The sequence below is a fragment of the Abramis brama genome (genome assembly GCF_963993115.1).
Source record: "Abramis brama genome assembly, chromosome: 25".
Classification (NCBI taxonomy): Eukaryota; Metazoa; Chordata; class Actinopteri; order Cypriniformes; family Leuciscidae; genus Abramis; species Abramis brama.
The window spans coordinates 17,718,249-17,744,897 of NC_139987.1; the positions used below are offsets into that span (position 1 = coordinate 17,718,249).

The following is a 26,649-nucleotide window of genomic DNA, read 5'->3' on the forward strand; positions in this document are numbered from 1 at the left end:
TTCTCTAAGGCTGCGTTCAGCACTACAGAAATGGCCCTTGCTCTGAACCGTTACCTGTGCTCCGCTGTGCTGCCTCTCATCACTAAATGTGCTCCTTTGTTCGCCGGGACGGACCACCGCGCCATCATGATCGACTCTATGCTTCACACCATCTACAGGCTGTCCCGAGGACGCTCTCTTACCAAAGCTCAGAGAGATGTTATCGAGGAATGTCTCATGTCTTTGTGCAGGTAACTTGTGTGCAGTGTTGGGTGCATTACTAATTCTAATTCATTAATATTACTAATTCATTACTAAGCAATTAATTACTGTAATTTAATTACTTTTCCCTTTAAAAAGTAAAGTAATTAGTACAGTATTCTAATTACACTTGTTGAAGATGTAATTGGAAGCTATTAATTAATTTCTTTTTTAGAGTAACCTACCCAAAACTAATTGTGCACTACAACAAATGCCAATAAAACAAATATGCATTCAAAATTCATTTTGGGGTTGCTTATTGTTTTACAGGTACCTGCGTCCTTCCATGCTTCAGCACCTCCTCAGGCGGCTGGTATTTGATGTGCCGATTCTGAATGAGTATGCTAAAATGCCCCTTAAGGTATGGGATTATATCATTACACGTCAATACAATGAATTTAAGATGGTTGCTATAGTCATCTCATCTGTCTGTCATTATTTTGCAGCTGCTTACTAATCATTATGAGCGTTGTTGGAAATATTATTGTTTGCCCAATGGCTGGGCTAACTTTGGCGTATCATCAGAGGAAGAGCTTCATCTCACTCGTAAACTCTTCTGGGGAATTTTTGAATCTCTGGCTCACAAGGTGGGAATATGCCATCTATTGCTGAGCTGTTTGAGAGAGTATTAGTGTTATTCTGTCCCCAAAATGCATTCAAATTACAGAATAACATAATAAATAGCTTTTTAATTTGTGTCCACCAACAGAAATTTGATGCAGAGCTATTCAAAATTGCCATGCCTTGCATATGTGCGATCGCTGGAGCAATTCCTCCCGATTATGTGGACGCCAGCTACTCCTCCAAAACAGAGAAAAAGGCTTCTGTTGATGCTGAGGGCAACTTTGACCCCAAACCTGTTGATACCACTAAGTACATTTATTTATTTAATTATTCTTTTTAGTGAGATTTATCAAATTGACAAAAAGTCAAATATTTGATTAATTATGCTGTTGTGATTCTCCCTTTTTTATAGCACTATCATTCCTGAAAAGTTGGATGGTTTCATCAACAGATATGCAGAATACACACATGACAGATGGGCTTTTGAAAAGGTATCTATCTATCTATCTATCTATCTATCTATCTATCTATCTATCTATCTATCTATCTATCTATCTATCTATCTATCTATCTATCTATCTATCTATCTATCTATCATTATGTTATAGTATCTATCGATCGATCTATCAATCTATCTTTTTGCTAGGTGGCTGGTAGTATGTTATTTTAGAGTTTTACCAGTGCCCTTTAATCCACCAGATCCAAAACAACTGGACTTTTGGTGAGGTGTTGGATGAAAATGCCAAGACTCATCCCATGCTCAGGCCTTACAAAACATTCTCTGAAAAGGTAACAGACATCATATATTACATTTTCACTCTCTCAGACTCCATAGTGCTATTTGGTTATTTGTAAGTGTCTCATATCATATGTTTTAATGTAATAATATTTGCATTAGGATAAAGAAATCTACCGCTGGCCTATTAAAGAGTCCATGAAAGCCATGATTGCCTGGGAGTGGACATTGGACAAAGCCAGAGATGGAGATGACGAGAAAACAGAGAAGACAGCACGCAAGATCTCACAGACTGCACAGGTAAGCGAGGATAGAGATAATAAAGGATAGAGTTGAAAATATTGAGATACTAACCAAATACTGCTGTATCTAAAACTCTAAATTAAGTTTTGTGACTTTTGTTTCACATATTAAACAACAAATTGCATATATTACTGATACTCTAAATATGAGTATGATATCATAATTAACAAATGCAGCGTTTTTACAATTTCTTTTCCTAGGCAACCTATGACCCCAGTCATGGCTACAGCCCTCAGCCCATTGACATCTCAGGCATGACACTGTCCAGAGAGCTACAGGTACACAATGATTGAAAGAAAGACAGCACAACCCCAATTAGTTCAACATCACCAATTCAATACAATTGAAAGCACCATGGCTAACAGCACACTGCGTTTTCTAGTCCATGGCAGAGCAGCTTGCAGAAAACTACCATAACACCTGGGGCCGCAAGAAGAAAATGGAGTTACAATCAAAAGGTTAGCCTCTCTCCAATGTCTGACCAATAAACAGCCTTTTTTAAATGATTTTCTTGCAGCTCATTTTAGTTTTTCAACATCTCTCTTGATGTGTTTGTACTTAGGTGGAGGGACACACCCTTTGCTTGTGCCTTATGACACACTGACAGCTAAAGAAAAGGCACGAGATAGGGAGAAAGCATATGAGCTACTCAAGTTTCTGCAGCTCCATGGATATGCTGTGACAAGGTACAGGAGCCACTGAAACCCATATATATACTCCAAAATAATGCAATTGCTATAATTGTGATTGTCTAAAATCTCTCTGTCCAGGGGGCTCAAAGATATGGAAAGTGACATTTCATCTATTGAGAAGCGTTTTACGTATGGCTTCCTACAGAAGCTGCTAAAGTGGATGGACATTGCCCAGGAGTTTATAGCACATCTTGGTAAAACTGCATTCATTTGTGTTGCATGAATTTGTGGATGAACTGAGATTAACTACATTTTCTGTGACATTTGTGTTTACAGAGGCAGTTGTGAGCAGTGGCCGTGTGGAAAAGTCGCCGCACGAACAAGAGATTAAGTTCTTTGCCAAGGTGGTCTATACTCCCAAGAAATCTTTTAGCATTTAACGTTTGATCAGGACTGTAAATAATGTGTGTGAAATATTTCTGTCCTCCTCAGATTCTTCTGCCTTTGATAAATCAGTATTTTAAAAACCACTGCCTCTACTTCCTGTCCACGCCGGCCAAAATCCTGGGCAGTGGCGGACACGCCTCAAACAAGGAAAAAGAGATGATTGCAAGGTAACAACACACAGACACTTAAACAGTCTGATATGATGTTAATGTCAAATACAAGATTCTTTCACATTACATTTTTTAAAACTTTTTATTTCACCCTGTTCCTCTTGCTGCTTTCTTTTCCCTCTTTCTCTCACGTTCATTCTTATGTTTGTTTGATTTCCTTTAATTTGGTATCAGTATCTTCTGTAAGATGTCTGCCCTGGTGCGACACAGAGTGTTTCTCTTTGGTAAGATGTACTCTGCTGTCCTCCATCACTTTTCCTTTCCGTTTTCTTATTACTTTTATTTCAAGTGTTTTACCTTTCTGTTGTGTGTTTCTCTCCATTAACTCGGTAGAGCATCTAATGTGCTTTACCTCAGTGTTTATGGTTTTAAAAAAAGCTGAATATCTATCCTTGATGTAATACCATCTGTTTGTGATATATAGGTACGGATGCACCTGCTATTGTCAACTGCCTTCATATCCTTGCACGCTCACTTGATGCCAGGTAAGTCATTAAAATGAATTGTCAATCAGAATAGAGACCAGTAGCACAACAGTTGTATGTTGTATCTCAAATGTGTCAAACTCTACTCTTGGAGGGCCAGAGTGTAGCTCCAACCAGCTTCAAAACACCTGCCTGGAAGTTTATAGTAATCCTAAGACCTTGGCTGTGTCCGAAATCACCCCCATACCCTTAATTAGGGCACTATTTGAGGGGACAGCCATTTTTGTGGTGTCCAAAACCATAGTGGATGTAATCAAGTGCACTCGTTCAATCCCACAATGCATGCACCGCAATACCAAGTGTACAACCAATGTACGCTCAACAGCTAGAGAATACCCATAATGCACTGTGAAAGTCAAAGATGACACCTGCAGCTGAATCATCAATTCATCCATTTTCCAAACCACTGGTCCTATGTGGCTACAGCGTAATATCATACAGGTATAAATTCCTTTTTAATCAATTATTATTTTATTTAATTAAGGTTTATACATGTTAGTTTCCATGGTCGAGTTCAAGATAAATGTTTTCATTACTGCTGGAGCTGCCAGTTTGCTTAGTTTTCAAATGATTATTAAACAGCAAGCACAAACTATGCTAAAGCGGCAGCACTTCCAGCACACTCAGTTTCCTAATTCCGTCACTCGTTTTCATTCACTCCTTCAAGTGGACTATATTAGTGGAGTAATGTAGGGAATAGTGAATGAGGGTATAGGGGCTGATTTCGAACACAGCTCTTGAATAGCTGGTTCAGTTGTGTTTAATTAGGATTGGAGCTAAACTCTGCTGGACAGTGGCCCTCCAGGAACTGAGTTTGACACCCCTGTTTTGTAATTTTTAAAAAAAATTCTCTGACTTTAACAGAACTGTGATGAAATCCGGGCCTGAGATCGTAAAAGCAGGGCTGCGTTCATTCTTTGAGAGTGCAGCTGATGACATTGAAAAGATGGTGGAAAACCTCAAACTTGGCAAAGTGTCCAAAGGCAATCAGGTGCAACTTTAGTAATGCTAATATCACAAGGTGTTTATTTCCGGCATTATTTTTGCACGGCACGAGTCCATCTGTGTCTTTTGTCTCTCAGCCAGTGAAAGGCGTGTCTCAGAATATTAACTACACCACAACAGCTCTGCTCCCTGTCCTCACTTCGCTGTTCGACCACATCGCTCAGCACCAATTTGGAGATGATGTTATGCGTAAGGACCTTTTTTGAAAACTAAATTATCATATGTTCATTTTAAAATTAATATATAGTAGTTAAATTAATGTGCGTCTCTCTGTCTTGCCTGTTAGTGGACGATTTGCAGATGTCATGCTACCGAATCATGTGTAGCATCTACTCTCTTGGTACAGTAAAAACACCTCATGCAGAGAGGTTTGTATTTGTGTGTGTGTATAAATGTATGTGACAGTGGGGTTGTTTTTTTTAATATCTTTCCTTTTTATATGTGCATTAGGCATAGACCAGCCCTTGGAGAATGTCTTGCTCATCTTGCTGCAGCCATGCCTGTGGCCTACCTGGAGCCCAATCTTAATGAGTATAATGCGTTTTCAGTCTACACTACCAAGACACCTAGAGAAAGAGCTAGTAAGTCATCTCTTTTCAGCTACACTTCCATTCAATAAAATACATTTATAATGTTACAAACATTTTATATTTCAAATAAATGCTGTTCTTTTAAACTTTCTATTCCTTAAAGAATCCTGAAAATATGATCATGGTTTCCACAAAAATATTAAGCAGTGCAACTGTTTTCAACATTGATAATGATAGGAAATGTCTCTTGAGCACCAAATATAAATCTGTTTCTGTATTTGTATCTGATTTTTATTATTCCATTTTTTCCTTTTATCTACAGTCCTGGGCCTTCCGAACCATGTCCAAGAGCTGTGTTTGGACATTCCTGAGCTAGACATATTATTGAAAGAGATTGGAGACCTGGCTGAATCAGGGGCTCGTTACACTGAAATGCCGCATGTGATCGAGGTCACCCTGCCCATGCTATGTAACTACCTACCCCGCTGGTGGGAGAAAGGAGTGGAGAACTTTCCCGATTTGGAGGGTAAGCTGTGTACAGACGTCACCTCCGATCACCTCAACCAGCTCCTAGGAAGTATCATGAAAATTGTGGTCAACAACTTGGGAATTGATGAAGCTTCCTGGATGAAGAGGCTTGCGGGTACGAGAAGTTGTTATTCTCAAGTCTAGGCTTGTATTTTGCACTGAACCTGATCTTCAACATAATATCCTTGTTTCGATCCAGTGTTCTCCCAGCCCATTGTGAGCCGAGCCAAACCAGAGATGCTCAAATCCCATTTCATTCCCACCATGGAGAAGCTGAAGAAGCGAACGTCTAAAGTAGTGGCTGAGGAGGAGCACCTGCGAATGGAGGGGAAATCTGAGGGGGATGAGGAGGAAGGAACTATTAGAGATGAATTTGCAGTTCTCTGTAGAGACCTGTATGCTCTTTACCCTCTTCTCATCCGCTATGTGGATAACAACAGGTATTTTGTGGTTCCTTCATAGATTATTTTAATAGCATCGTTTTTAGTTGTCTTGATATTTTAAATGTTGCATGGGTTTTAGAGCAAGATGGCTGACGTGTCGTGACCCAGATGCCGAGGAACTGTTCCGCATGGTGGGCGAGGTCTTCATTTTCTGGTCCAAATCTCATGTAAGAGACAAATGTCTATTTAAAAAAAAAAAAGAAAAACACACAGTATCAGTAGTCATGATAAACACATTCATTGAAGCCACAGCATATGACATTTGAACACAACAACCTACAATTCTATGTACCTCGCTTCTCTTCTCATTCTCTCGGTTTTATCTCTATGCAGAATTTCAAGCGAGAGGAGCAAAACTTTGTGGTGATGAATGAAATCAACAATATGTCCTTCCTCACTGCTGACAGTAAGAGCAAGATGAGCAAGGTGAGGCCCTTCTGTCAAAAAATGGGAAATAGACTTTCATATTTGATCATTTATTTCTTATTATTTGATTATCACGTGGTCCGAGTAGTTTTTCTGTTCTGCAAATTCACATATATAATTTATATATTGGTATTTTTTTATAATTATATTATAGATTAGGTTTGTTTTTTTTGTAGGGGGAAGTGGGGGGAGGGGGGTATTTGATTAAAAATCATGATCTGACTTAAGCATTGTGTTGTCAATAGCATTATTTTATAATTATTTATATACCATTATAATATTTTGAAGTAGATTTTTTTTTAATCAGTTTGCATTTTAATTTTAGTTTACGTTCTAGTAATTTTTAAAAAAAACGTACATTTAATTTATTTTGATTTCAGTTTTTGTAATTTTTGGACTACATTTGATTTTAGTTGCCAAGGCAACATTTCTAAAAAATGTTTCATCTAATATTTATATTTTATTTCAACTTTGTCAATTAGTTTTAGTTAACAATATTAACTCTGATTTTCAAAAACTTAAAATTGTTAATAAACCAACAGCCAATGGTTGATTTGGCATCAAGCCCCACATCAAAAGGTAAAGTGTGCAGTGCTTTCATGCTTTTTTTTTTGAAGACGTTGAGTTTATTTTTGTTTCCACAAAACGCCAGTGATTACTGGTATTATGTGCAAGTGCTTTTCGGGTGCGTTTTACAGGATTTAGGTGACAGTGTTAATGGTGTTCTCTCTCTGACTGTGCCCTGTCCTCTTTTTCTCATCTGGATGCTGGTGGGTTTCTAGACCGGGGACTCTGAGGTTAGCTTCTCTGTCTGCACGACTGCTGTGCTATCGCATGGCACCTCACATCTAGGGGGGGAGGCATTTCATCAACTCCCTCGACACACTGGCACTCATAACTGTGATTTCACAGCTGTTTGACAAGACTAGTGTCTATAGGAATAACACACTCTTTTTTTTTACATGTTTCATGTGTAGATGGGCATCATGATAAAAAGCATAATGGTGTTTTTTCCTTAAAATGGTGTATTTAGTGCTCTTTATGGATCAGATTATTGAGGGATACACAGCTTAAAATGGGAATTTAGGAGAATATAATAACACAATGTAAATAATTATGTTAAATGGGTATATTCTGAGCACTCTCAGTCTCAAGAAAAATCCCATCCCCATGGACACAAGGGCCACAAGGGCGCCTGTCGTCCTGCCAGTGTGTGAGGGGGGGAGTCTGAATCGAGGCGTTTGATGAAAGAACTCTTTGTAGAGTCAGGCTCATGGCACTTGATTCCATGTCCGTCGCAGAGGGTCCGAGCCCCTGGAGGCCTGTGCCATCACCCTGTACAGCGGTTTGCATCTGTTGGACTGTAGTTCGGATGGGGATCTTCATACATCTCTTATCTTCCTTTTCTTTTTGTATAACGGCTGCAGGTTGGGGTCAATTTTTTTAATCTGTTCAGGAAGTCAACTGAGACTCAGAAATTTGCAGAAATTCACACATCAAACTATTCAAACTGTACTTCAGTTCATTTCCTAAACTGGATTCATGTGATGGAATTTGACCTCAATTAATTTATATTTCATCATCCTCCTTGACAAAGGGGGGCATTTAGAGTCCATCCTCTAATGTGTGCCTACTTAATCCCACCTTAACTGGAATTGTTTCTGTACTTATATCCAATGGCTTACACATTCATGATGTTCCATTTTTGTCTCCCCATCCACCCCTTTTAGCCCACGACCCCTGATGCAATCAAAAACAAATGATTGAGGTGGGATTGTGGAAAAGGGAATTATACTTACATACTTTAGGACTAACGTAACCTGTAAAACTTGGCTTTAATTGTTAGTTGCATTAACACAGTGGTCCACAGCTGAAACAACCACAACATAATACATTGATTCTTTTATTCAGACCAGGGTTGAAGACAATATCAGATACCCAAGACCCAAATCCAGACCACTAACGGAGAATATTAAGACCCAGAACGAGACGTGTCGGTCCAAGCTATGAGACCCACACCAAGGCCCTGTTTATTTGATTCTGGGTGGTCTTAACCCTATAAATCCTACTGTATCATATTTTATACACAAATTTCTAAGGCCTCTAAATTATCTATGTGATCAAAACTTTGCTGAAAAACCTGGTGTACTCAATTTACTACATGGCGTCCATTGTCTTATTGATAGTTTATACTTTTTAAAAGCCTTTGAGTAAAACGTCCCCCTTCACGTTGTGTACACGTGTCTTGCTAAGAAATCTTTAGATATTTTTATAAATTAAATGTAATAATAACTATACATTGTTAGTAATACTTCAAGATGAACACTTACTGGACTGAAGTAACTTGTGACTGAAGTAAAATGTGAGTATCAAATATGATGCATCAGACTTTTGAGGAACGTTTATTATCTCTCAATCATCATTGTGTTGCATTGCATTATGGTTTGCTCCCTATGATGAAAAATTACAGAGCTTTGATCATAAAACTAAGCATTTAAAAAAGTATAAACTATCAATCAGACAACAGAGGGCATGAAGTAGATTGTGTACAACAGGTTTTTCAGCATCTTGCTAAGACATATTATTGGAAGATGTAGAGTAACAACAGATAATTTAATGCATTTTATACAAGTAGTCTAATAATACTGTTATAACGATTTAATTCATTACAAGCTATCAGAATTTCATCTTACTTTTTGGCCATATAAATCAAATTGAGGTGTTTCTTGTCCTCCCCAAGTATGTCCTCATATTCTCACTGTATCATAGTATATAAGCCATAAAAAGCCTGCCCTGATGCATAAAATATGATTCACAACGACTTTACAAGGTTAAGACCAAGACCACAGGGTCAGTACACCAAATTATATTGACATACTATATTCTTTCACCCACAATGGTTCTCATTCATGAAGCATGAGCAGAATGATTTTTGTCTAAAACCATTCTTACTTAATCTTTGCATTCAGTTCAGTTACATACAATTTATTTTGCTCATGTTTTCTAAATGAGACCCAATGTCTGAAACTCTGAAAGTACTGGATTGGAGGGGCAAATTGGTGCAAACAGGACATGTGTGATCAAGCGTACTGAAATGATTGCCTCTGTGGGTTGAGTTTCTTAACTTTGGCAACTCAAAATGAGTCAAAAGCAATTAAATCCCCTTTAGTTTTATAATTAACGCCACTGAATGAGTTTTACAGTGTGTTTTTTTAGTTCCTCTTCCTCCCCCTGAGTCTGAGCTTGTTATGACCGTGCATGTCCTTGCAGACCTTTTCAAAGCATGGAGTGTATTAAGCTGCACTGACACGTTATAGTACCAGCTCATCTATAGTGCCTGCTTTTATTATGTGTCTACGCTAAGATGACGTTTTAGTTGAATGAATTTCCCCCTTTTTAATGTTGTCACCTCTGTTAAGATTAGAATTGAGATGTTAGCTTCAGACCAAATATGCATTGTCTTCCCCACTAAGCCCCAATGTTGTTGTCTATTCTGATGAAAAGCAACCCTGAACACCCTCCCCTTCCCTCTTAATCACCCTATTAATCAGAATGACTCCTTTCCAAGGACTGTTTTCTAAAGAAGTCCTAACTTAAAGATATAACCTAATGACTGAAATAATGTCTTCAAGTAAGGATGGATTGTTCTGTTTAGCAGTCTAGGTCCTTGTTAGGGAACAGGAAGCTTTGTATTTTGCTCAATGAAATGAATGTAAAATCTTGAGTTGGACTTCCATTTTTTTGGTCAACAGACTTTGTTAGCACATCATTCAGTATGAAAATCTTTTCATAAGATGCCATAAGGTCTCACTGAAAGTTATATGATGTCTATATCAGTTGTCATGCTTTGAATGTTGCTTTCATCTCAGGCTGGTGGCTCGGATGTGGAGCGTACCAAGAAAAAGAGACGTGGAGATCGATACTCTGTTCAAACGTCCCTCATTGTAGCATCCCTGAAGAAAATGCTTCCCATTGGACTTAACATGTGCTCTCCTGCAGACCAGGAGCTCATTAACCTGGCCAAGACACGCTATTCTTTGGTAGTGTGATCACCGTATATCTGTCTGTCTCCCTATCTATCTCACAAGCCTAGATGTTGTTATAAAGTTTCACTTAGGTTGGTCAGCAAAAAAGGTAAACTCAGCCAGTCTGTTGTGTTGTTGACCCATAGAAAGACACAGATGAGGAGGTGAGAGAGTTCTTGCAAAATAACCTGCACCTCCAGGGCAAGGTAAGTGTATGTCTGCATGTTTGTGTTGGTGTTGATGTTAAAGTGTTTTTGCAGGAATCCGAATGCCATCTCTCTCTTCTCAGGTCGATAACCCGTCTATGCGCTGGCAGATGGCACTGTATAAGGAAATGGCAGGAAAGGCAGAAGATGCAGATGCTCCAGAGAAAGTGGTGAAGCGGGTTCAGGAGGTCTCTGCGGTCCTCTACCACATTGAAGTGGTGAGTTTGAATTTAAAGGTTTGAAAATCCTAGTGCAACTCAAATAAATCACATTTTGATGACCACTCACCCACACTGCCACTATACTTCAGTATCCCAGTCAAATTCGGCAGTTTGTTGCCTGAACAGCAATGCATTAATAATAGCCAAATTTAAATGCGGTTTAAAATCAGATAAAAAAATAAAATAAAAATGTATGTTCTTGCAGTATAGTTGTTTTTTCTCTTCTTAGACTTATGTCTTTTGTTCCATCTTCAGACAGAGCATCCTTTCAAGTCCAAAAAAATGGTTTGGCACAAACTGCTGTCGAAGCAACGACGTAGAGCGGTGGTGGCCTGTTTCAGGATGACTCCCCTTTACAACTTGCCCAGGTAAGACAAAACACGATCATACGAGAGTCAGTCGGTCTGTTTCATAGAATAAAATGATGAGGAAAGGGGGTAACAGGATTGGAGACAGATACATGTTTACCATCTCTCTTTCAGCCATAGAGCATCTAACATGTTCCTAGATGGGTACAAGCGGAACTGGATCCACACCGAAGGATATTCCTTTGAGGACAGAATGATTGATGACCTGTCTGTATGTGCTCACACATGCATTTTAGCAATTTTTTTGTGATGTAATCCACATGATATAGTTTTTGTTCTCACCGATGTAGAAAGCAATGGAGGAGGAAGAAGAGGAGGAAGAGGAAAAGGAGACAAAGCCAGACCCTCTTCATCAGCTCATCCTTCATTTTAGTCGCACTGCCCTCACTGAGAAGAGGTGAGATCCCGTCACACTACTTGTTAGTGAATGACACAATTGGCTCCTGGTGCAAAAAGAGACGATCCCATGGCCATAACCAGTGACTGTTATACAGACAGCTCAAGCTATTCACGTTGTTCACATGGTTTTTGTCAATGTAATGTAATCACCTATTACAAAATAAAAGCAATATATTAGTACTGGATAATGTCAGTCTGATTATACAAAAAATGATATACACTCACCTAAAGGATTATTAGGAACACCTGTTCAATTTCTCATTAATGCAATTATCTAATCAACCAATCACATGGCAGTTGCTTCAATGCATTTAGGGGTGTGGTCCTGGTCAAGACAATCTCCTGAACTCCAAACTGAATGTCAGAATGGGAAAGAAAGGTGATTTAAGCAATTTTGAGCGTGGCATGGTTGTTGGTGCCAGACGGGCCGGTCTGAGCATTTCACAATCTGCTCAGTTACTGGGATTTTCACGCACAACCATTTCTATGGTTTACAAAGAATGGTGTGAAAAGGGAAAAACATCCAGTATGCGGCAGTCCTGTGGGCGAAAATGCCTTGTTGATGCTAGAGGTCAGAGGAGAATGGGCCGACTGATTCAAGCTGATAGAAGAGCAACTTTGACTGAAATAACCACTCGTTACAACCGAGGTATGCAGCAAAGCATTTGTGAAGCCACAACACGCACAACCTTGAGGCGGATGGGCTACAACAGCAGAAGACCCCACCGGGTACCACTCATCTCCACTACAAATAGGAAAAAGAGGCTACAATTTGCACAAGCTCACCAAAATTGGACAGTTGAAGACTGGAAAAATGTTGCCTGGTCTGATGAGTCTCGATTTCTGTTGAGACATTCAGATGGTAGAGTCAGAATTTGGCGTAAACAGAATGAGAACATGGATCCATCATGCCTTGTTACCACTGTGCAGGCTGCTGGTGGTGGTGTAATGGTGTGGGGGATGTTTTCTTGGCACACTTTAGGCCCCTTAGTGCCAATTGGGCATCGTTTAAATGCCACGGCCTACCTGAGCATTGTTTCTGACCTTGTCCATCCCTTTATGACCACCATGTACCCATCCTCTGATGGCTACTTCCAGCAGGATAATGCACCATGTCACAAAGCTCGAATCATTTCAAATTGGTTTCTTGAACATGACAATGAGTTCACTGTACTAAAATGGCCCCCACAGTCACCAGATCTCAACCCAATAAAGCATCTTTGGGATGTGGTGGAACGGGAGCTTCGTGCCCTGGATGTGCATCCCACAAATCTCCATCAACTGCAAGATGCTATCCTATCAATATGGGCCAACATTTCTAAAGAATGCTTTCAGCACCTTGTTGAATCAATGCCACGTAGAATTAAGGCAGTTCTGAAGGCGAAAGGGGGTCAAACACAGTATTATTATGGTGTTCCTAATAATCCTTTAGGTGAGTGTATATATGATATATATATATATATACACACACAAAGAAAAATAGTCTAGGATCAATTATAATTTCAAACAATGAAGACCTTTTTACATCTGTGGTTGTCTTTGAATCATTGTTATTTATCTCCTTGTCCCTGCTTCTGCTCTGTCACAGTAAATTGGATATAGATTACTTATACATGGCATACGCTGATATCATGGCTAAGGTGAGACCTTTCTGTCTTATGGTAAACTGTTAACACCAAATGTATACATATTACTTTACTGTTACTTTTATAAATTTATAAAGCCATTAATTTATAGGCTCTCACACTATGTAATATTCTTTGTTCATCTCTGTTGAATTTAGAGTTGCCACATCGGTGAAGAGGATGAGGGGGGAGAGGAGGAGGAGGGTGGAGAGGAGGAGATGCCCTTTGAGGTGCGACAGACAGAGATGGTAGGGGGAGTCCGGGGGCTGGGGACGGGGAAGACACAGAAGCGGTAGAGTGACATCCAAACCAACCACTGTATCATCCATCCATCCATTCATTCACATAACATCTTATGTTTCTCTGACTTGCCTGTGCTCTCTGATCTCTCTCTGTCTCTCCATCTGACTCATTATTAATGTATTAATAACATCATCACACTGCAGCATCTTTAAAACATTTTTAAAGGTGTTTTTTTCATTTTACAGTTGACATAGCTTTGAGCCACCAGCTAAACACAAATGCATAAAAAATTACCTGAATACATTTAATTGACAAATATTTTACATATGAAAAAGACTCATATTTGGACTCATTTTACAGTTTGTACCAAAACATCATTATTATTAAGTGTTTAGTAGTTTGGGCTTAAGGAAATGTTTTTTATTCTTTTTGTTGTACCTTTCAGTTATGAACATACAAGGGTGAATTTCATAAAGAAATCAAAATCAACAAAATAGGAGTTATATATTATACAATTATAATTTTTTTATGATTTATATTATTTTAGTTAATTCTTATATTTTCAATTATATAATTATACATTTCCTGGATTGTTGACTTCAGAGAGATTTCAGTGTGAAATTTCACCTGTTGCAGCTTTAAAAGTTCAAAAGAAACTATATCCTAATGGTTGCTTTTTAATGATATGTTGGATGATTTATTGTTTTCTTGCCGTGAGCTTTATGAGTGAGGTGTCAAGTGAACATGCATTTTACTAATATATGGTGTTTCACAGTTTGAGTAATCACTAATGATGGCTTATGTCATATTTATGGCTTATGTCTATTTCTTACCTTAATTTACTTTAACTCATTCACAATAATTATATGAAAATGACTAATTAATGTTTTCCCCCCATACTGACATAGTATACTGACACACAGACTACAGTTAAAGCCAGAGCAGTCTCCTAGTCTACACACACTCACAGAGGAACAAACACACAGGAACACTTATGATGAAGTGGATTGTATGCGCCATACACATATACACACTCAGGCTGAGCGTTTATGTAAAGACATGGTAAGAATAAATGCACACACTTTTGGGTGTTTAGGCCAGGCTTACATGGGAGGGGGGTGGCATGGGAGGGGTGGGAGGTTTGGGAGGTTTGGGAGGGGGGCTATATTATGCATGCAGTCATTTTTTAATTATAAATTTTATGATTCAATTCATTTTTGGAAAAGCAAGCTTCTGTAAGTAAGCCAGCTTTTGTATTTGCTTTGCACTACCTTTTATTTTTGTAATAAAAAGCTTGCTTTTATTATCATTTCAATGATAACATTATGGAATTGTATTTGTTCATCTACAATTTAAAATAATTGCATTTAATTACAATTCCCTTTTATTTCAAAATAAGTTGTATGATGTTTGGTAACGTGGGCTAAGGGTTATGTATATTTTGTTTATCGTTCACTTCCTAACAGGAGACAGAGCTGTAGATGAGTAACACCTGTATGGCTCTTTGTTTCTCTGTGAGATGCAAAGCCATCAGGAGAGTTTACTGTAGTCCAACGTTTGCTCTGATAGACAAACGTGGGAAATTAGTATGACTATCCCATAACTAATGATGATGGTGGGGTTGATTGGGAGCATGCTAAATGAACATGAGTGAAAGAGAACAGAGTTTTTTAATATAAAAAGAATAATCAGTGGGGCCCAAATCTTTTATAAATGTGAAACACTCACAATCTCGCCTTAACACAATTATAATCGCATTTTAACTAAAATATATCCACTTTATTTTATAAAATATTTAGACATATATGCGAGAATGCTGTTAGACCAGATGTCTAGGTTTTACAAGTTTTCAGTTAAGGTGAGAACACGTTAGCAAAATTTGTGAACAAAAAAGATCCGTTGTCAATTATCAATAGTGTAGTCATGTATGAAGCACAGCTCACACAGAAATAGAGTGCAACAGTTGGGTTCCAAAAGTAAAAAGATTTACAACTTAAATCAATTTCCATATAGAGAAATTGATTTTTACCTTATAAACCTTTAAAGACAGCCTTACTGTGAGTTACGAGACTTCTGTTGATGTTGTTAGCCCACATTATTGCAACTTAGTTTTAAAACAATCATGTGGTGAAAAACGACATGCAAATTACGCAATCTTGATCATACATCTTATACTATCGACAATAGACAATCAACCTTTTTTGTCCACAAACTTCCACTAATGAGACCGCAACTACGGCTCACTGACGTTTTTCCTAGAACGACAGTACTCATTGTTTTGAGTTGATGATGACAATAAATTGACATGCTCGCTGGTGTCCTTTGTCGTCTTCACACATGAAACTGCAAGTGACTTTAATTGTCACTCTACATATCATTGTCTGACGCCCACAGACATAATGAACAACATTTTTATACCAGAATCTTGAAAAGCACACAAATAAGACTTCTGAATGACAAGTAGCACCTGATCAAGATTGAATAATAACCTTTTATGGTTAGTTATGGTTTCTGTAGTTCAATTGCTGTAGTGGAGCAATGAGATTGAGCAGAAAGAATGGTTTGTGAGAAATAGGACACATTAAAGGCTTTCAGGCAGTTATTTTTTTCATGTTTAACCTTACAGGAAAAAGAGATGGAAAAGCAAAGACTCCTCTACCAGCAGGCCCGTCTACACAACCGAGGGGCTGCTGAGATGGTCCTACAGATGATTAGTGCCTGCAAGGGTACATGGTCACCCTTACACACACACACAAACACTATTGGATCTTTTCATGTTTTTTTTTTTTTTTTTTTTTTTTAAGCTTGAACTTTCCATTTATTGTTCTACATGCCATCCTAAAAACACTTCTTTTTTTTTTTGTACAGGTGAGACAGGGTGCATGGTCTCTTCCACCTTAAAACTTGGTATTTCTATTCTAAATGGCGGGAACTGCGAGGTCCAACAGGTTAGTTAAGAGTCTGCATGGAGACAAGACAGTGAATTAGACCTTGCACTAATGCTCAGCTGTAACAGAATCGACTATTTGCTTGCAGAAAATGCTGGACTATCTGAAAGACAAGAAAGATGTGGGTTTCTTCCTCAGTGTCCAGGCTCTAATGCAGACCTGCAGGTATATTTTAACTGGAGGCTGTTGTCATCTCACATTCACACACTAGTTAATAGATTCATTAAATCAGTGTTTGGGCATCTTTTGCAGTGTTTTGGACCTGAACGCTTTTGAGAGGCAGAATAAAGCAGAGGGTCTAGGTATGGTGTCAGAGGAGGGAACAAGTAAGTAACGTTAATAATCTAGAATCTTTTTTCATCAAGATAAATACCAATAAATGGTCAAAAGGAAGATTTTAGTTCAATACAGAAAGCTCTGAAGATCATAGTCCTATCAAATGTAATTTGAAAGTATAGAGTAACTATATAACAATCCATAAACATGTAGACAGTCTTGCCAAAATTACATATGGCATCCAAATATTCAATCATCCATCTGTAATCATACATGTTTGGTCATTCTAACATGGAAATGCTCTTCATTTTTGTTGACAAAATTTATCAGTTGAATAAATTAATTGTAATCATATTGTCATATACTCCATTTGTCTCCAGATGTAATAATCTAGTCTAATATGATGTCAATAAACACAGATTATGAAATTGGCCATAATTAATTCCCTTTTCACTCCATGTCGTCTGTTTGCCCTCAACTCACCATCCCTCTTTTTCCATGACTATACTTTTGTCCTCCATCTCTTTTCATTCCTCCTTTCCTTCACGGGCCTCAGACATGAAGCTAGAACGGGGTAAATAATGCCTCTGTCCCTCTTCTTTTCATTTCTCTCTTCCTGTCACTCTTCTCTGTCCCTTTATATCTTTGAAATCAGTTTTGTTTGAAACCTAGCTTTTTTGTTTTTTTGAAGAATATATATATACGTTTAAGTGTATATATATGAATCTTATCACTCAAGGATTTGTAAAAACAACTGTCAGTCACATCACAAGTACAGATCGCAGAAGGTGTATCTGACTTGTTCATTCACACTGACAGAATGTGACTGAAGTGTTTTTCTTTCTTCCCTTGAGTGTTGAAACAGATCTACTGTAACTCTAGAACTCTGCATTGTGTCTAATCTATAAATTAAATTATACAATAAATATATGCTGCATTTTAGTTATTCATTGTAACAGACAAAAATGTTTTTATTCATAATGTTGGTTTTTGCATTAATGAACTTTCCTTTCGTGTATTTATAAGCATTAGCTTTGTTTCTATCGAAAAGGGTCTTAACCTTCATATGACCACACTAAAATTCTTAAATTGAGTGTTTTATTCTTAACAAATACATATAACTTAAACTTACCAAATCAAGCCATTGATTATGAATTGAGCCAAATCTGATCTAACTCTGTCTTGGCTTCACAATTTGCACCTAACATTACCCTATATGCTCTCCTATATTTACCCCTGCCATGAGGTCATATTTAATCCAATAATCAATCATTCATAATTGCTCACATCAAAGCGGTAGTCTGTGTTAGTGGACAGCAGTTTAGCATTGCAATTTAACATTTTGTGAATTTTATATGCAACAAATTTGCAACAAAATTATCAAAGGAGCTATTTGTAAACATATCATTCCATGCTGAAGGCTTTGACTGACTGTGATTTTTATGAATTTTGCTTTATGTAATGACCTCCTCCTTTCCTCCCCAAACACAGCTGAGGTTTAGGATTGCAGTAGGTCTGTCCCGCATGCTAAAGTACCATCTATGTTAGGGCTTCATGTTGTAATTAATCCCCCTTTGTTTTTGAGCCACAGTTTATGTGATTGTATATCAGTGTTCTTGTATCTGTTTCATATAGGTACATTATTGTGTATGTGTATAGTTAATGTATATGTGTCGTGTTATTTGGGTAAAGTAATTCTGTGATGTGACTCATTTTGTTGCTATAGTTCAGTTGGAGTTAAAGAACTAGTGATTATGCAAAAGGCTGTGTCTCATTCTACTCCCTAGTTCCTAAGGAAGTGAATCAGTTAAATTGTGCCATGACTAAGATCTTTTTGGTATCATTTGTTATATATTTTTTGCCCATTGTTATTATATCTGTTAAAAATTACAGCACCATTATGAAATATTAGTTTGTCCTCCATTTCTGATGATTTTACAGGACATCAGTGAATATAGTGAGCAACTCATGCTTACGAGTTTATTGGTGCTTACTGGGATTTTTCAGTGCACCTTGGTCAGCGTACTTAATACTGAACTGGGCAGTGGATTGAAACACTCCTTAAAAATAACTAAATTTCCTGCTTATCTCTTGCAGAAAAGGACAAAAATATTGCAGTTTGCACTAACATCATAACATGAGAGATTTGAGGCAGTTTGCTTTCTCTAAGCTGTTTAATCTCACTTTCTTCCACTTACGGCCTTTCTCTTCTCAGTTCTAATCAGACTGCTCCTACACTAAACCTGTGATGAATTTCATAAAGACAGATTCACCTTTATGTGATGTATTCCCACACATTTCCTTCCTTCGTCTAGGTGAGAAGGTGATGGCTGATGATGAGTTCACTTGTGACCTCTTCCGCTTTCTACAGCTCCTCTGTGAGGGTCACAATAATGGTGGGTGGGTCCTGAATCTGCACATAAATTTTACCGCAGTGAATATGAAAATTTGTACTGTGATTTATTGCAATTTGTGCCCCACAACCATTTAAAAAAAAAGAAGTTTATTCTGTCTTTTACACACCATCATATTGTTCCAAACCTGTATCTTGTGATTTTTTTAATCTCTTTAAAACACAGTGTGAATTTGAAGAGCCAAGTTTCAAGGGTTTTGGAAATGTAATGTCTGTCTGTAGTACAGATTGTGTTTAACCATCTGTGAGTTTACTTCACTTTAGACTTCCAGAATTACCTCAGAACACAGACAGGCAGCACCACCACCATCAATGTCATTATCTGCACAGTGGATTACCTGCTTAGACTACAGGTGAGGTCATTTTACCCTGGAAAACCCGATAAAATGTTGCTTATATTCAGATTTCAGCACACATATTGCTTTGTGGGAATTTATTTTCTCTCTCCAGGAGTCTATCAGTGATTTCTACTGGTATTACTCAGGAAAAGACATCATAGATGAACCAGGCAAGAGAAACTTCTCTAAAGCTATGGCTGTGGCCAAACAGGTGTTCAACAGCCTTACCGAGTATATCCAGGTGCAGTTTATTTTTTGATCATTGACATTTTTATTCCATTTATTTGCTATATTAATTTATTTCGGTCTCTACATGTAGCTGCACAAACCCTTTTGTGATTGCATAAGCTGAATAGTTTCCTTAACAGAATCTACTTGCTGTGATTCTCAGTACATTAATTTCCACTAAAATCATGCACTTAATTCATATATAGCTGCCATATATTTGGGTTATCCTTCTGTTTCAGGGTCCCTGCACAGGCAACCAGCAGTCCCTGGCTCACAGTCGCCTGTGGGATGCTGTGGTGGGCTTTCTGCATGTGTTTGCCCATATGATGATGAAACTGGCTCAGGTAACCCATCTAAAATAGATTTTTCTGTTATGTAAAAATTGTTTGTATTCATTCTCTCTGAATGCATTAGATCACATAGCTGAAACATTAATGTACATGAAGTTGGCTTAGTGTTTTTTGTACGAGTAATTTCTCAACTTAATATACAAGTAGTTTTTGTAGAGTATTTCAGCATCTTGTATGGAGCATAAAACGACAGAGCACAGTTTTCCTGTCTTGTCAGTGGATATGGACACTTTTACCAGTAGCAAATATATTTAATTTCTACTAAAATGGCTTATTTATTATTTAAGTGGCTAATAGAAAATGCATGAAAATTAAACTATAGTAGTTGCTCATGTAGAACTGTTCTTAATGATTATATTACATGCTAATGTTAAGAACATGTTACATTCCTTTTTCAATTTTAAACAATAATGTGTTGGAATGTAATATTGTTTTTGCTCTCAATGCTTTACTGATTAATTAAACTGTTTTTCACACGCCGTATACAGGGAAGAGTATGTATCACTCTATTTATCTATTGAAGTGATTGTATTTGAGTTTTCCCCCTTCATGTTCCAGATTCCCAAATCCAGGTTGTTTGAACCCAAGAATATACATTTGGAAGTATTCCAAATATTTTTTATTTCTGTATATTTTAGCTTAAGTATTTAACATTTTAGACACAAAATCTAGTTTTTTTTGTTCATTTAACATGATAATTTCACTTAAAATAAATAAATAAAAATCTAAAGTATGCAAAAAAGTGCGTCAAACAGCCTGAGAAAATGCATTACCCAAAAGAACCATGTGTTTTCAGCTTTACATGATTTTTTATTAAAAAAGTGTTTTGCCCATTCTATAATTCTACCTTTAGTGTGCTGATTGATTTTAGTTTTTATGATTTTCATGATCTCTTGTATGTATAGAGTGTTTCTAATAATTATTAACCCCTGTTATTGTTGCTGCATGCAATAACCTGCATTTAAATGTTGCAGAAATTTACATTATCCTCAGCCAATCTGATAAGGTAAAGTTTCTTTTAAAGATGCAACTGTAGTTATTTTTTGACCATACCCTTAAAGTTAACCAAGTTAAACCCTTACAAATAATGAAGACCTTATGGCTAAAGCATTTTTTTTTTTTTTTTCGTTTAAGAATTGTTTACATTTGTTTTGTTTTGTTTTTTTGTTTAAAACATTATTCAAAAATGTTACATTTTATATGTTCCTTTACAAATTAGACATTTTTATAAAATTTGTTCATTTAGATATTGAACAAGGTATTGGCATGTATTATATGTTATTGTGCAGCTAGTATGTCAATTCTGTTTTCTTCTAGGATTCCAGTCAGATTGGTCTCCTGAAGGAATTGTTGGACCTTCAGAAAGATATGGTGGTCATGCTATTGTCTTTGTTGGAGGGTATGAAGACAATCTTGCATTTATTTTCATCAATTTCACATTATTCAGTCTAGATCTGATTACACTGTATGGTTCTGTATTTGACAGGTAATGTTGTAAATGGCACCATTGCTCGGCAAATGGTGGACATGCTAGTGGAATCCTCCAGTAATGTAGAAATGATCCTTAAATTCTTCGACATGTTCCTCAAGCTGAAGGACATTGTTGCATCTGACGCATTCCGCGACTATGTGACAGACCCCAGAGGTTTGATATCCAAGAAGGACTTCCAGAAAGCCATGGACAGCCAGAAACAGTACACACCTTCAGAGATCCAGTTCCTATTGTCCTGCTCTGAGGCAGATGAGAATGAGATGATTCATTATGAGGAGTTTGCCAATCGGTTCCAAGAGCCAGCAAAAGATATCGGTTTTAACATAGCGGTGCTGCTAACCAACCTCTCTGAACACGTTCCTCATGATACCAGGTTGCAGAACTTCCTCGAACAAGCTGAGAGCGTTCTGAACTATTTCCGCCCATTCTTGGGTCGCATTGAGATAATGGGCGCCAGCAGGAAGATTGAGAGAATCTACTTCGAGATCAGTGAGGTGAATCGTAAACAGTGGGAGATGCCTCAAGTCAAAGAGTCCAAGCGGCAGTTCATATTTGATGTGGTCAACGAGGGTGGCGAATCGGAGAAGATGGAGCTTTTTGTCAACTTCTGTGAGGACACCATCTTCGAGATGAATATTGCTTCACAGATTTCAGAGCAGGATGAGGAGGAGAGAGAAGAGGATGAAGAGGAGGAACCTGAAGGAGGAGATGGAGGAGGCGGCGGTGATGAAGAGGGTGGTGGTGAGGAGGGCCAGCCAGAATCAAGCTCTGCCTTTGCCGATTTCATCCAAAGCGTCATGAATTTCCTGGGCATGTTCACCTTTAGGAATATTCGCAGACAGTACCGTAGGCTCAGAAAGATGACCATCAAGGAAATTGTGGTAGGACTTGTTACCTTCCTGTGGACAATCCTCATGGGCATCCTCCATTTCATTTACAGTGTGTGTAAAGGTTTCTTCCTGCTCATCTGGCATACACTTTTTGGAGGCGGTTTAGTTGAAGGGGCTAAGAACATCACTGTGACCGAGTTACTGGCAAGCATGCCGGATCCTACTCAGGATGAGGTGCACGGAGACCTTCCTGGAGAACCAAGGGGTGGAGAGGAGCAGGATACTGGTGGGATAACAGACTCAATGGAAGCAGGAGGGGGAGAGGAAGAGGATGAGGACATCCAGGAAAAAGATGGTGGGAAGATTCCTGGTATCGATACACCTGGTGGACTTGGAGATATGGGTGACACGACCCCCGTGGAACCGCCAACTCCAGAGGGCACTCCATTAATGAAGAGGAAAATGGTATGTGGGTTTTCATTTGGCTGATTTCCTCTTGTTTCTTCACCAATGTTCTAAACAAAGATGTGTGATGTTGGTCTCGTTTATTTATGCTGCAGCAATCAGAAGAAGCAGGACCTGAGCAACCTCCTGCTATCGAAGAACATCCTCCTGAACCTGAGAAAGCAGAGTGAGTGATTCCACAATGAAGGGAAAACAAGACATTGTAGTGTTTGTGTTTGATTCTTTATGGTATTTTAGATGTATTTAGAATTTGAATGACCATTGTGTAACAGCACTGAGAATAGAGAGAAGGCAGAGAAAGAAGCAGAGGTCAAGCCTGATACAACACCAGAAGAACCAAAACCTAAGAAAGCCACTAAAGCAAAGGAGAAGAAATCAGCCAAAGGAGCAGGATTTGAGCTCTGGAACGAGCTGGATGTTCAAAGAAATAAATTCATGGTAGGACAAAATATAATATTATTTTTCCCAAACTAATACAGAAAAATGGGAACAGATTCCAAAGAACAAGGCAAAAAACCAACAACATACACACCTACAATACAAATGTTCATACTTATCCTTGCATTAGAAACACATATTCTTGTGCACACGTACATATGTATACGCAAGCACATACACACATACATAGACATACACTGGTCAGCGGGTATAACTTATATTACATAGTATTTAGATTTTGATCAAATTCTGCAGGACAAAATTGTGCTAAGGATTACACATCCGACACAGTCTTCTATTTCATATATTCATGGCATGGGGGAAAAAACACTTAGTTAACCGATGTAATCTTTTCAACCATTTCCCCCAATATGATGAAATTATTATGTTGTCTTAATGAAAAGGTCAGAGTTTCCATATTGTACACATTATTTAAAATTTCAGATGGGGGATCTTCATTGAGCCAAGGCCTTCTTACTAGTTGCTAGTACCGATAATATATTAAAAAACTATATGTCCTTCTTTGTTCATCTACAGAACAGTTTGTCCCGTAACTTCTACAACCTTCGTTTCTTGGCTTTGTTCATCTCCTTTGCCTTGAACTTCATTCTTCTCTTCTACAAGGTTGTAAACTTATTTTAGATTTTTACACTGTTTTCCCATTTAAAGTTTTGGTCCATTTGGATTTCTGGTCTCCTTTATATGTCCTTTTGTTTAAATTATCAAATATTCATGAAAATTTTAAATTCCTTTTAAAATGGCATGCCTCACAATGATTTCGCTTTCGCATACGCATACAGTAGATATAAAAATAAAATCTAGTTTTTGTTTTTAAGGCTCTATCTTTTTATTTCTACAGGTATCTGATACTCCTCCCAATACTGATGAGTTTGAAGGCTCAGGCATGTTTGAAGGCTCAGGCATGTTTGAAGGCTCTGGGCTGTTTGAAGGCTCTGGGGAGGACTTTGATGGCTCTGGCAGAGAGGATGGAGGCGATGATGATGTTGAGGACGGTCCTGTCTATTATTTTCTGGAAGAGAGTACCGGATACATGCAGCCCACTATGTCCGGCCTGTCCATTCTGCACACCGTCATCGCTTTCATAACCATCATTGGATACAACTGCCTTAAGGTTTTAACCACTAGTTTCATATTTTAGTGCCTGAACTTATATGATTATCAGTTTTGATTTTTGGTTTTTATTTAATTCTGATCTTGAATATGTACACGAATATTCTTATTTATTTGTGCTATCAATGAGTGATCATGATGTCATGGTCTGTTAGATTCCACTGGTAATTTTTAGGAGAGAGAAAGAGCTGGCGAGAAAGCTGGAGTTTGATGGTCTTTACATCACTGAACAGCCAGAGGATGATGACATCAAAGGCCAGTGGGACAGATTGGTGCTAAATACACCGTAAGTGTGGAGACGTCTTGATTATTATGCAGCTGTTTCTTACAAGATGTATCTGAAAACGGACATGTAGACTAAAACGAAATTTAACCTAGATTATGTTTTGAGCTCAAAGTTGTTTTGTACATCTGGTATGTGGTCCCTAATTAATGTTTCCATAATGCGCTAGGATAAGTGTTCTAATAAGTGTTCATTAGCAGACCTAGCCAGTTGTGGTCCTTTAATAATAATTATTAAAAAAAACTAATACTCTTTATCATTGTTTTAGCTCCTTTCCCACCAACTACTGGGACAAATTTGTTAAGCGAAAGGTAAACCAATATTCTTCCTGTTAGTTGGTGTTTTGGTTTAAAATGAGTGCATTTACAAAGCTTTATTATTCTTGATTATTTTGTTAGGTTCTGGATAAATACGGAGATATTTATGGACGTGAGCGAATCGCAGAGCTGCTGGGTATGGATTTGGCATCGCTGGATGTCAGCAAACAACAGACAGACAAGAAACACGAAGAGCCAGACAACTCCATGCTTGCATGGTATTAAAAATACATCACTACTGGCATATAAGTTTTATCTAAGATATTACATTTAGGTTATGTGTTATTATTTGCCACTAGTGACACCAAACAGAATTTCAAAAATATAGATTTTTCATAATCAGATCATCCTGCCCTAAAACCATTGGTCAAGGCAATGTTTTCATATGAGATCAAGTTTTACATTTTCTTTCCATATTATTTTTTAGGCTCACTGCCATTGACATCAAGTATCAGATCTGGAAGTTTGGAGTTGTGTTCACAGACAATGTAAGTCTTTTTTGTGAGCTAATACATTTTATTTCATTGATTGATTGCAAAGTTCATGTCATGTGCACTAACGTGTTCTTTATTTTTAGACTTTCCTCTATCTGGTGTGGTACACGGTGATGTCACTTCTGGGACATTACAACCATTTCTTCTTTGCTTGTCACCTTTTGGACATTGCAATGGGTGTCAAGACCCTGCGTACAATTCTTTCCTCCGTCACACACAATGGAAAACAGGTACAGTCAGTACAACAAAACAAAACTGGTTCTGGAAATCAGTACTGATGCACCGGTTGACTCTGTTGGATTGTTTTTAGCTGATGATGACTGTGGGTTTGCTGGCTGTGGTTGTGTACCTTTACACTGTGGTGGCCTTCAACTTCTTCAGGAAGTTCTACAATAAGAGCGAGGACGAGGATGAGCCGGACATGAAGTGTGATGACATGATGACGGTTGGTCACTTCATTATACAATCAAATTGTCCTTTATTCTCTTTCTCCAATAATGTATAGTACTTAAAATTGTTATGGGTTGTTCACTTTTTTCTCCAATTCTTCGCTAACCAAACACATGCTGTATAATCCAAAAAATCTCTCTCTCTTTCTCTTGGCAGTGTTATCTGTTCCACATGTATGTGGGTGTTCGGGCAGGTGGAGGTATAGGAGACGAGATTGAGGACCCAGCAGGGGACGAGTATGAACTCTATCGTGTAGTCTTCGACATCACTTTTTTCTTTTTTGTCATCGTCATCCTGCTGGCCATCATTCAAGGTGAGACTTGTCTTGCTTTTCAACTTGTGTAACATCCTAGCAATTATACCACATTAAATCGTACGTTTTGGAGATTTATGGCTGGCTATGAAATTTCATTTTCTGGATCTGATTGAAAACACTGCACTGCAATTCACTGCCAATGCATGTTTGTCTGCACAGGTCTGATCATTGATGCTTTTGGGGAGCTGAGAGACCAGCAAGAGCAAGTAAAAGAAGATATGGAGGTAATGAGATCATTACTGTCCAATAAAAAAAATACATATTAAGTATTTATATACTTAGCT

The 26,649-nt window shown here is 37.9% G+C and overlaps 1 protein-coding gene across 1 annotated transcript in view; it reads left to right on the plus strand.

The window, feature by feature from the left end:
- Positions 1–26,649, plus strand: part of ryr1a (ryanodine receptor 1a (skeletal)) — a 50,068-nt gene that overhangs the window by 21,976 nt on the left and 1,443 nt on the right. The window contains exons 50-103 of the mRNA XM_084104873.1: positions 10–230; positions 511–601; positions 687–827; positions 950–1,113; positions 1,217–1,295; positions 1,504–1,593; positions 1,703–1,840; positions 2,044–2,121; positions 2,226–2,301; positions 2,406–2,529; positions 2,614–2,729; positions 2,812–2,879; positions 2,968–3,089; positions 3,267–3,316; positions 3,517–3,577; positions 4,442–4,568; positions 4,660–4,771; positions 4,869–4,950; positions 5,033–5,163; positions 5,435–5,755; positions 5,840–6,080; positions 6,163–6,250; positions 6,417–6,509; positions 10,379–10,549; positions 10,681–10,740; positions 10,824–10,958; positions 11,217–11,329; positions 11,444–11,540; positions 11,620–11,726; positions 13,317–13,368; positions 13,512–13,583; positions 16,223–16,322; positions 16,465–16,544; positions 16,633–16,709; positions 16,797–16,870; positions 17,377–17,394; positions 19,136–19,216; positions 19,498–19,586; positions 19,684–19,812; positions 20,039–20,143; positions 21,467–21,548; positions 21,636–22,936; positions 23,032–23,102; positions 23,209–23,374; positions 23,912–23,998; positions 24,234–24,506; positions 24,661–24,791; positions 25,057–25,099; positions 25,187–25,323; positions 25,533–25,593; positions 25,683–25,829; positions 25,910–26,044; positions 26,206–26,362; positions 26,525–26,589. Coding sequence (XP_083960999.1) covers positions 10–230; positions 511–601; positions 687–827; positions 950–1,113; positions 1,217–1,295; positions 1,504–1,593; positions 1,703–1,840; positions 2,044–2,121; positions 2,226–2,301; positions 2,406–2,529; positions 2,614–2,729; positions 2,812–2,879; positions 2,968–3,089; positions 3,267–3,316; positions 3,517–3,577; positions 4,442–4,568; positions 4,660–4,771; positions 4,869–4,950; positions 5,033–5,163; positions 5,435–5,755; positions 5,840–6,080; positions 6,163–6,250; positions 6,417–6,509; positions 10,379–10,549; positions 10,681–10,740; positions 10,824–10,958; positions 11,217–11,329; positions 11,444–11,540; positions 11,620–11,726; positions 13,317–13,368; positions 13,512–13,583; positions 16,223–16,322; positions 16,465–16,544; positions 16,633–16,709; positions 16,797–16,870; positions 17,377–17,394; positions 19,136–19,216; positions 19,498–19,586; positions 19,684–19,812; positions 20,039–20,143; positions 21,467–21,548; positions 21,636–22,936; positions 23,032–23,102; positions 23,209–23,374; positions 23,912–23,998; positions 24,234–24,506; positions 24,661–24,791; positions 25,057–25,099; positions 25,187–25,323; positions 25,533–25,593; positions 25,683–25,829; positions 25,910–26,044; positions 26,206–26,362; positions 26,525–26,589 — 7,230 coding nt within the window. The remainder of the gene's footprint in view (positions 1–9; positions 231–510; positions 602–686; positions 828–949; positions 1,114–1,216; positions 1,296–1,503; positions 1,594–1,702; positions 1,841–2,043; positions 2,122–2,225; positions 2,302–2,405; positions 2,530–2,613; positions 2,730–2,811; positions 2,880–2,967; positions 3,090–3,266; positions 3,317–3,516; positions 3,578–4,441; positions 4,569–4,659; positions 4,772–4,868; positions 4,951–5,032; positions 5,164–5,434; positions 5,756–5,839; positions 6,081–6,162; positions 6,251–6,416; positions 6,510–10,378; positions 10,550–10,680; positions 10,741–10,823; positions 10,959–11,216; positions 11,330–11,443; positions 11,541–11,619; positions 11,727–13,316; positions 13,369–13,511; positions 13,584–16,222; positions 16,323–16,464; positions 16,545–16,632; positions 16,710–16,796; positions 16,871–17,376; positions 17,395–19,135; positions 19,217–19,497; positions 19,587–19,683; positions 19,813–20,038; positions 20,144–21,466; positions 21,549–21,635; positions 22,937–23,031; positions 23,103–23,208; positions 23,375–23,911; positions 23,999–24,233; positions 24,507–24,660; positions 24,792–25,056; positions 25,100–25,186; positions 25,324–25,532; positions 25,594–25,682; positions 25,830–25,909; positions 26,045–26,205; positions 26,363–26,524; positions 26,590–26,649) is intronic.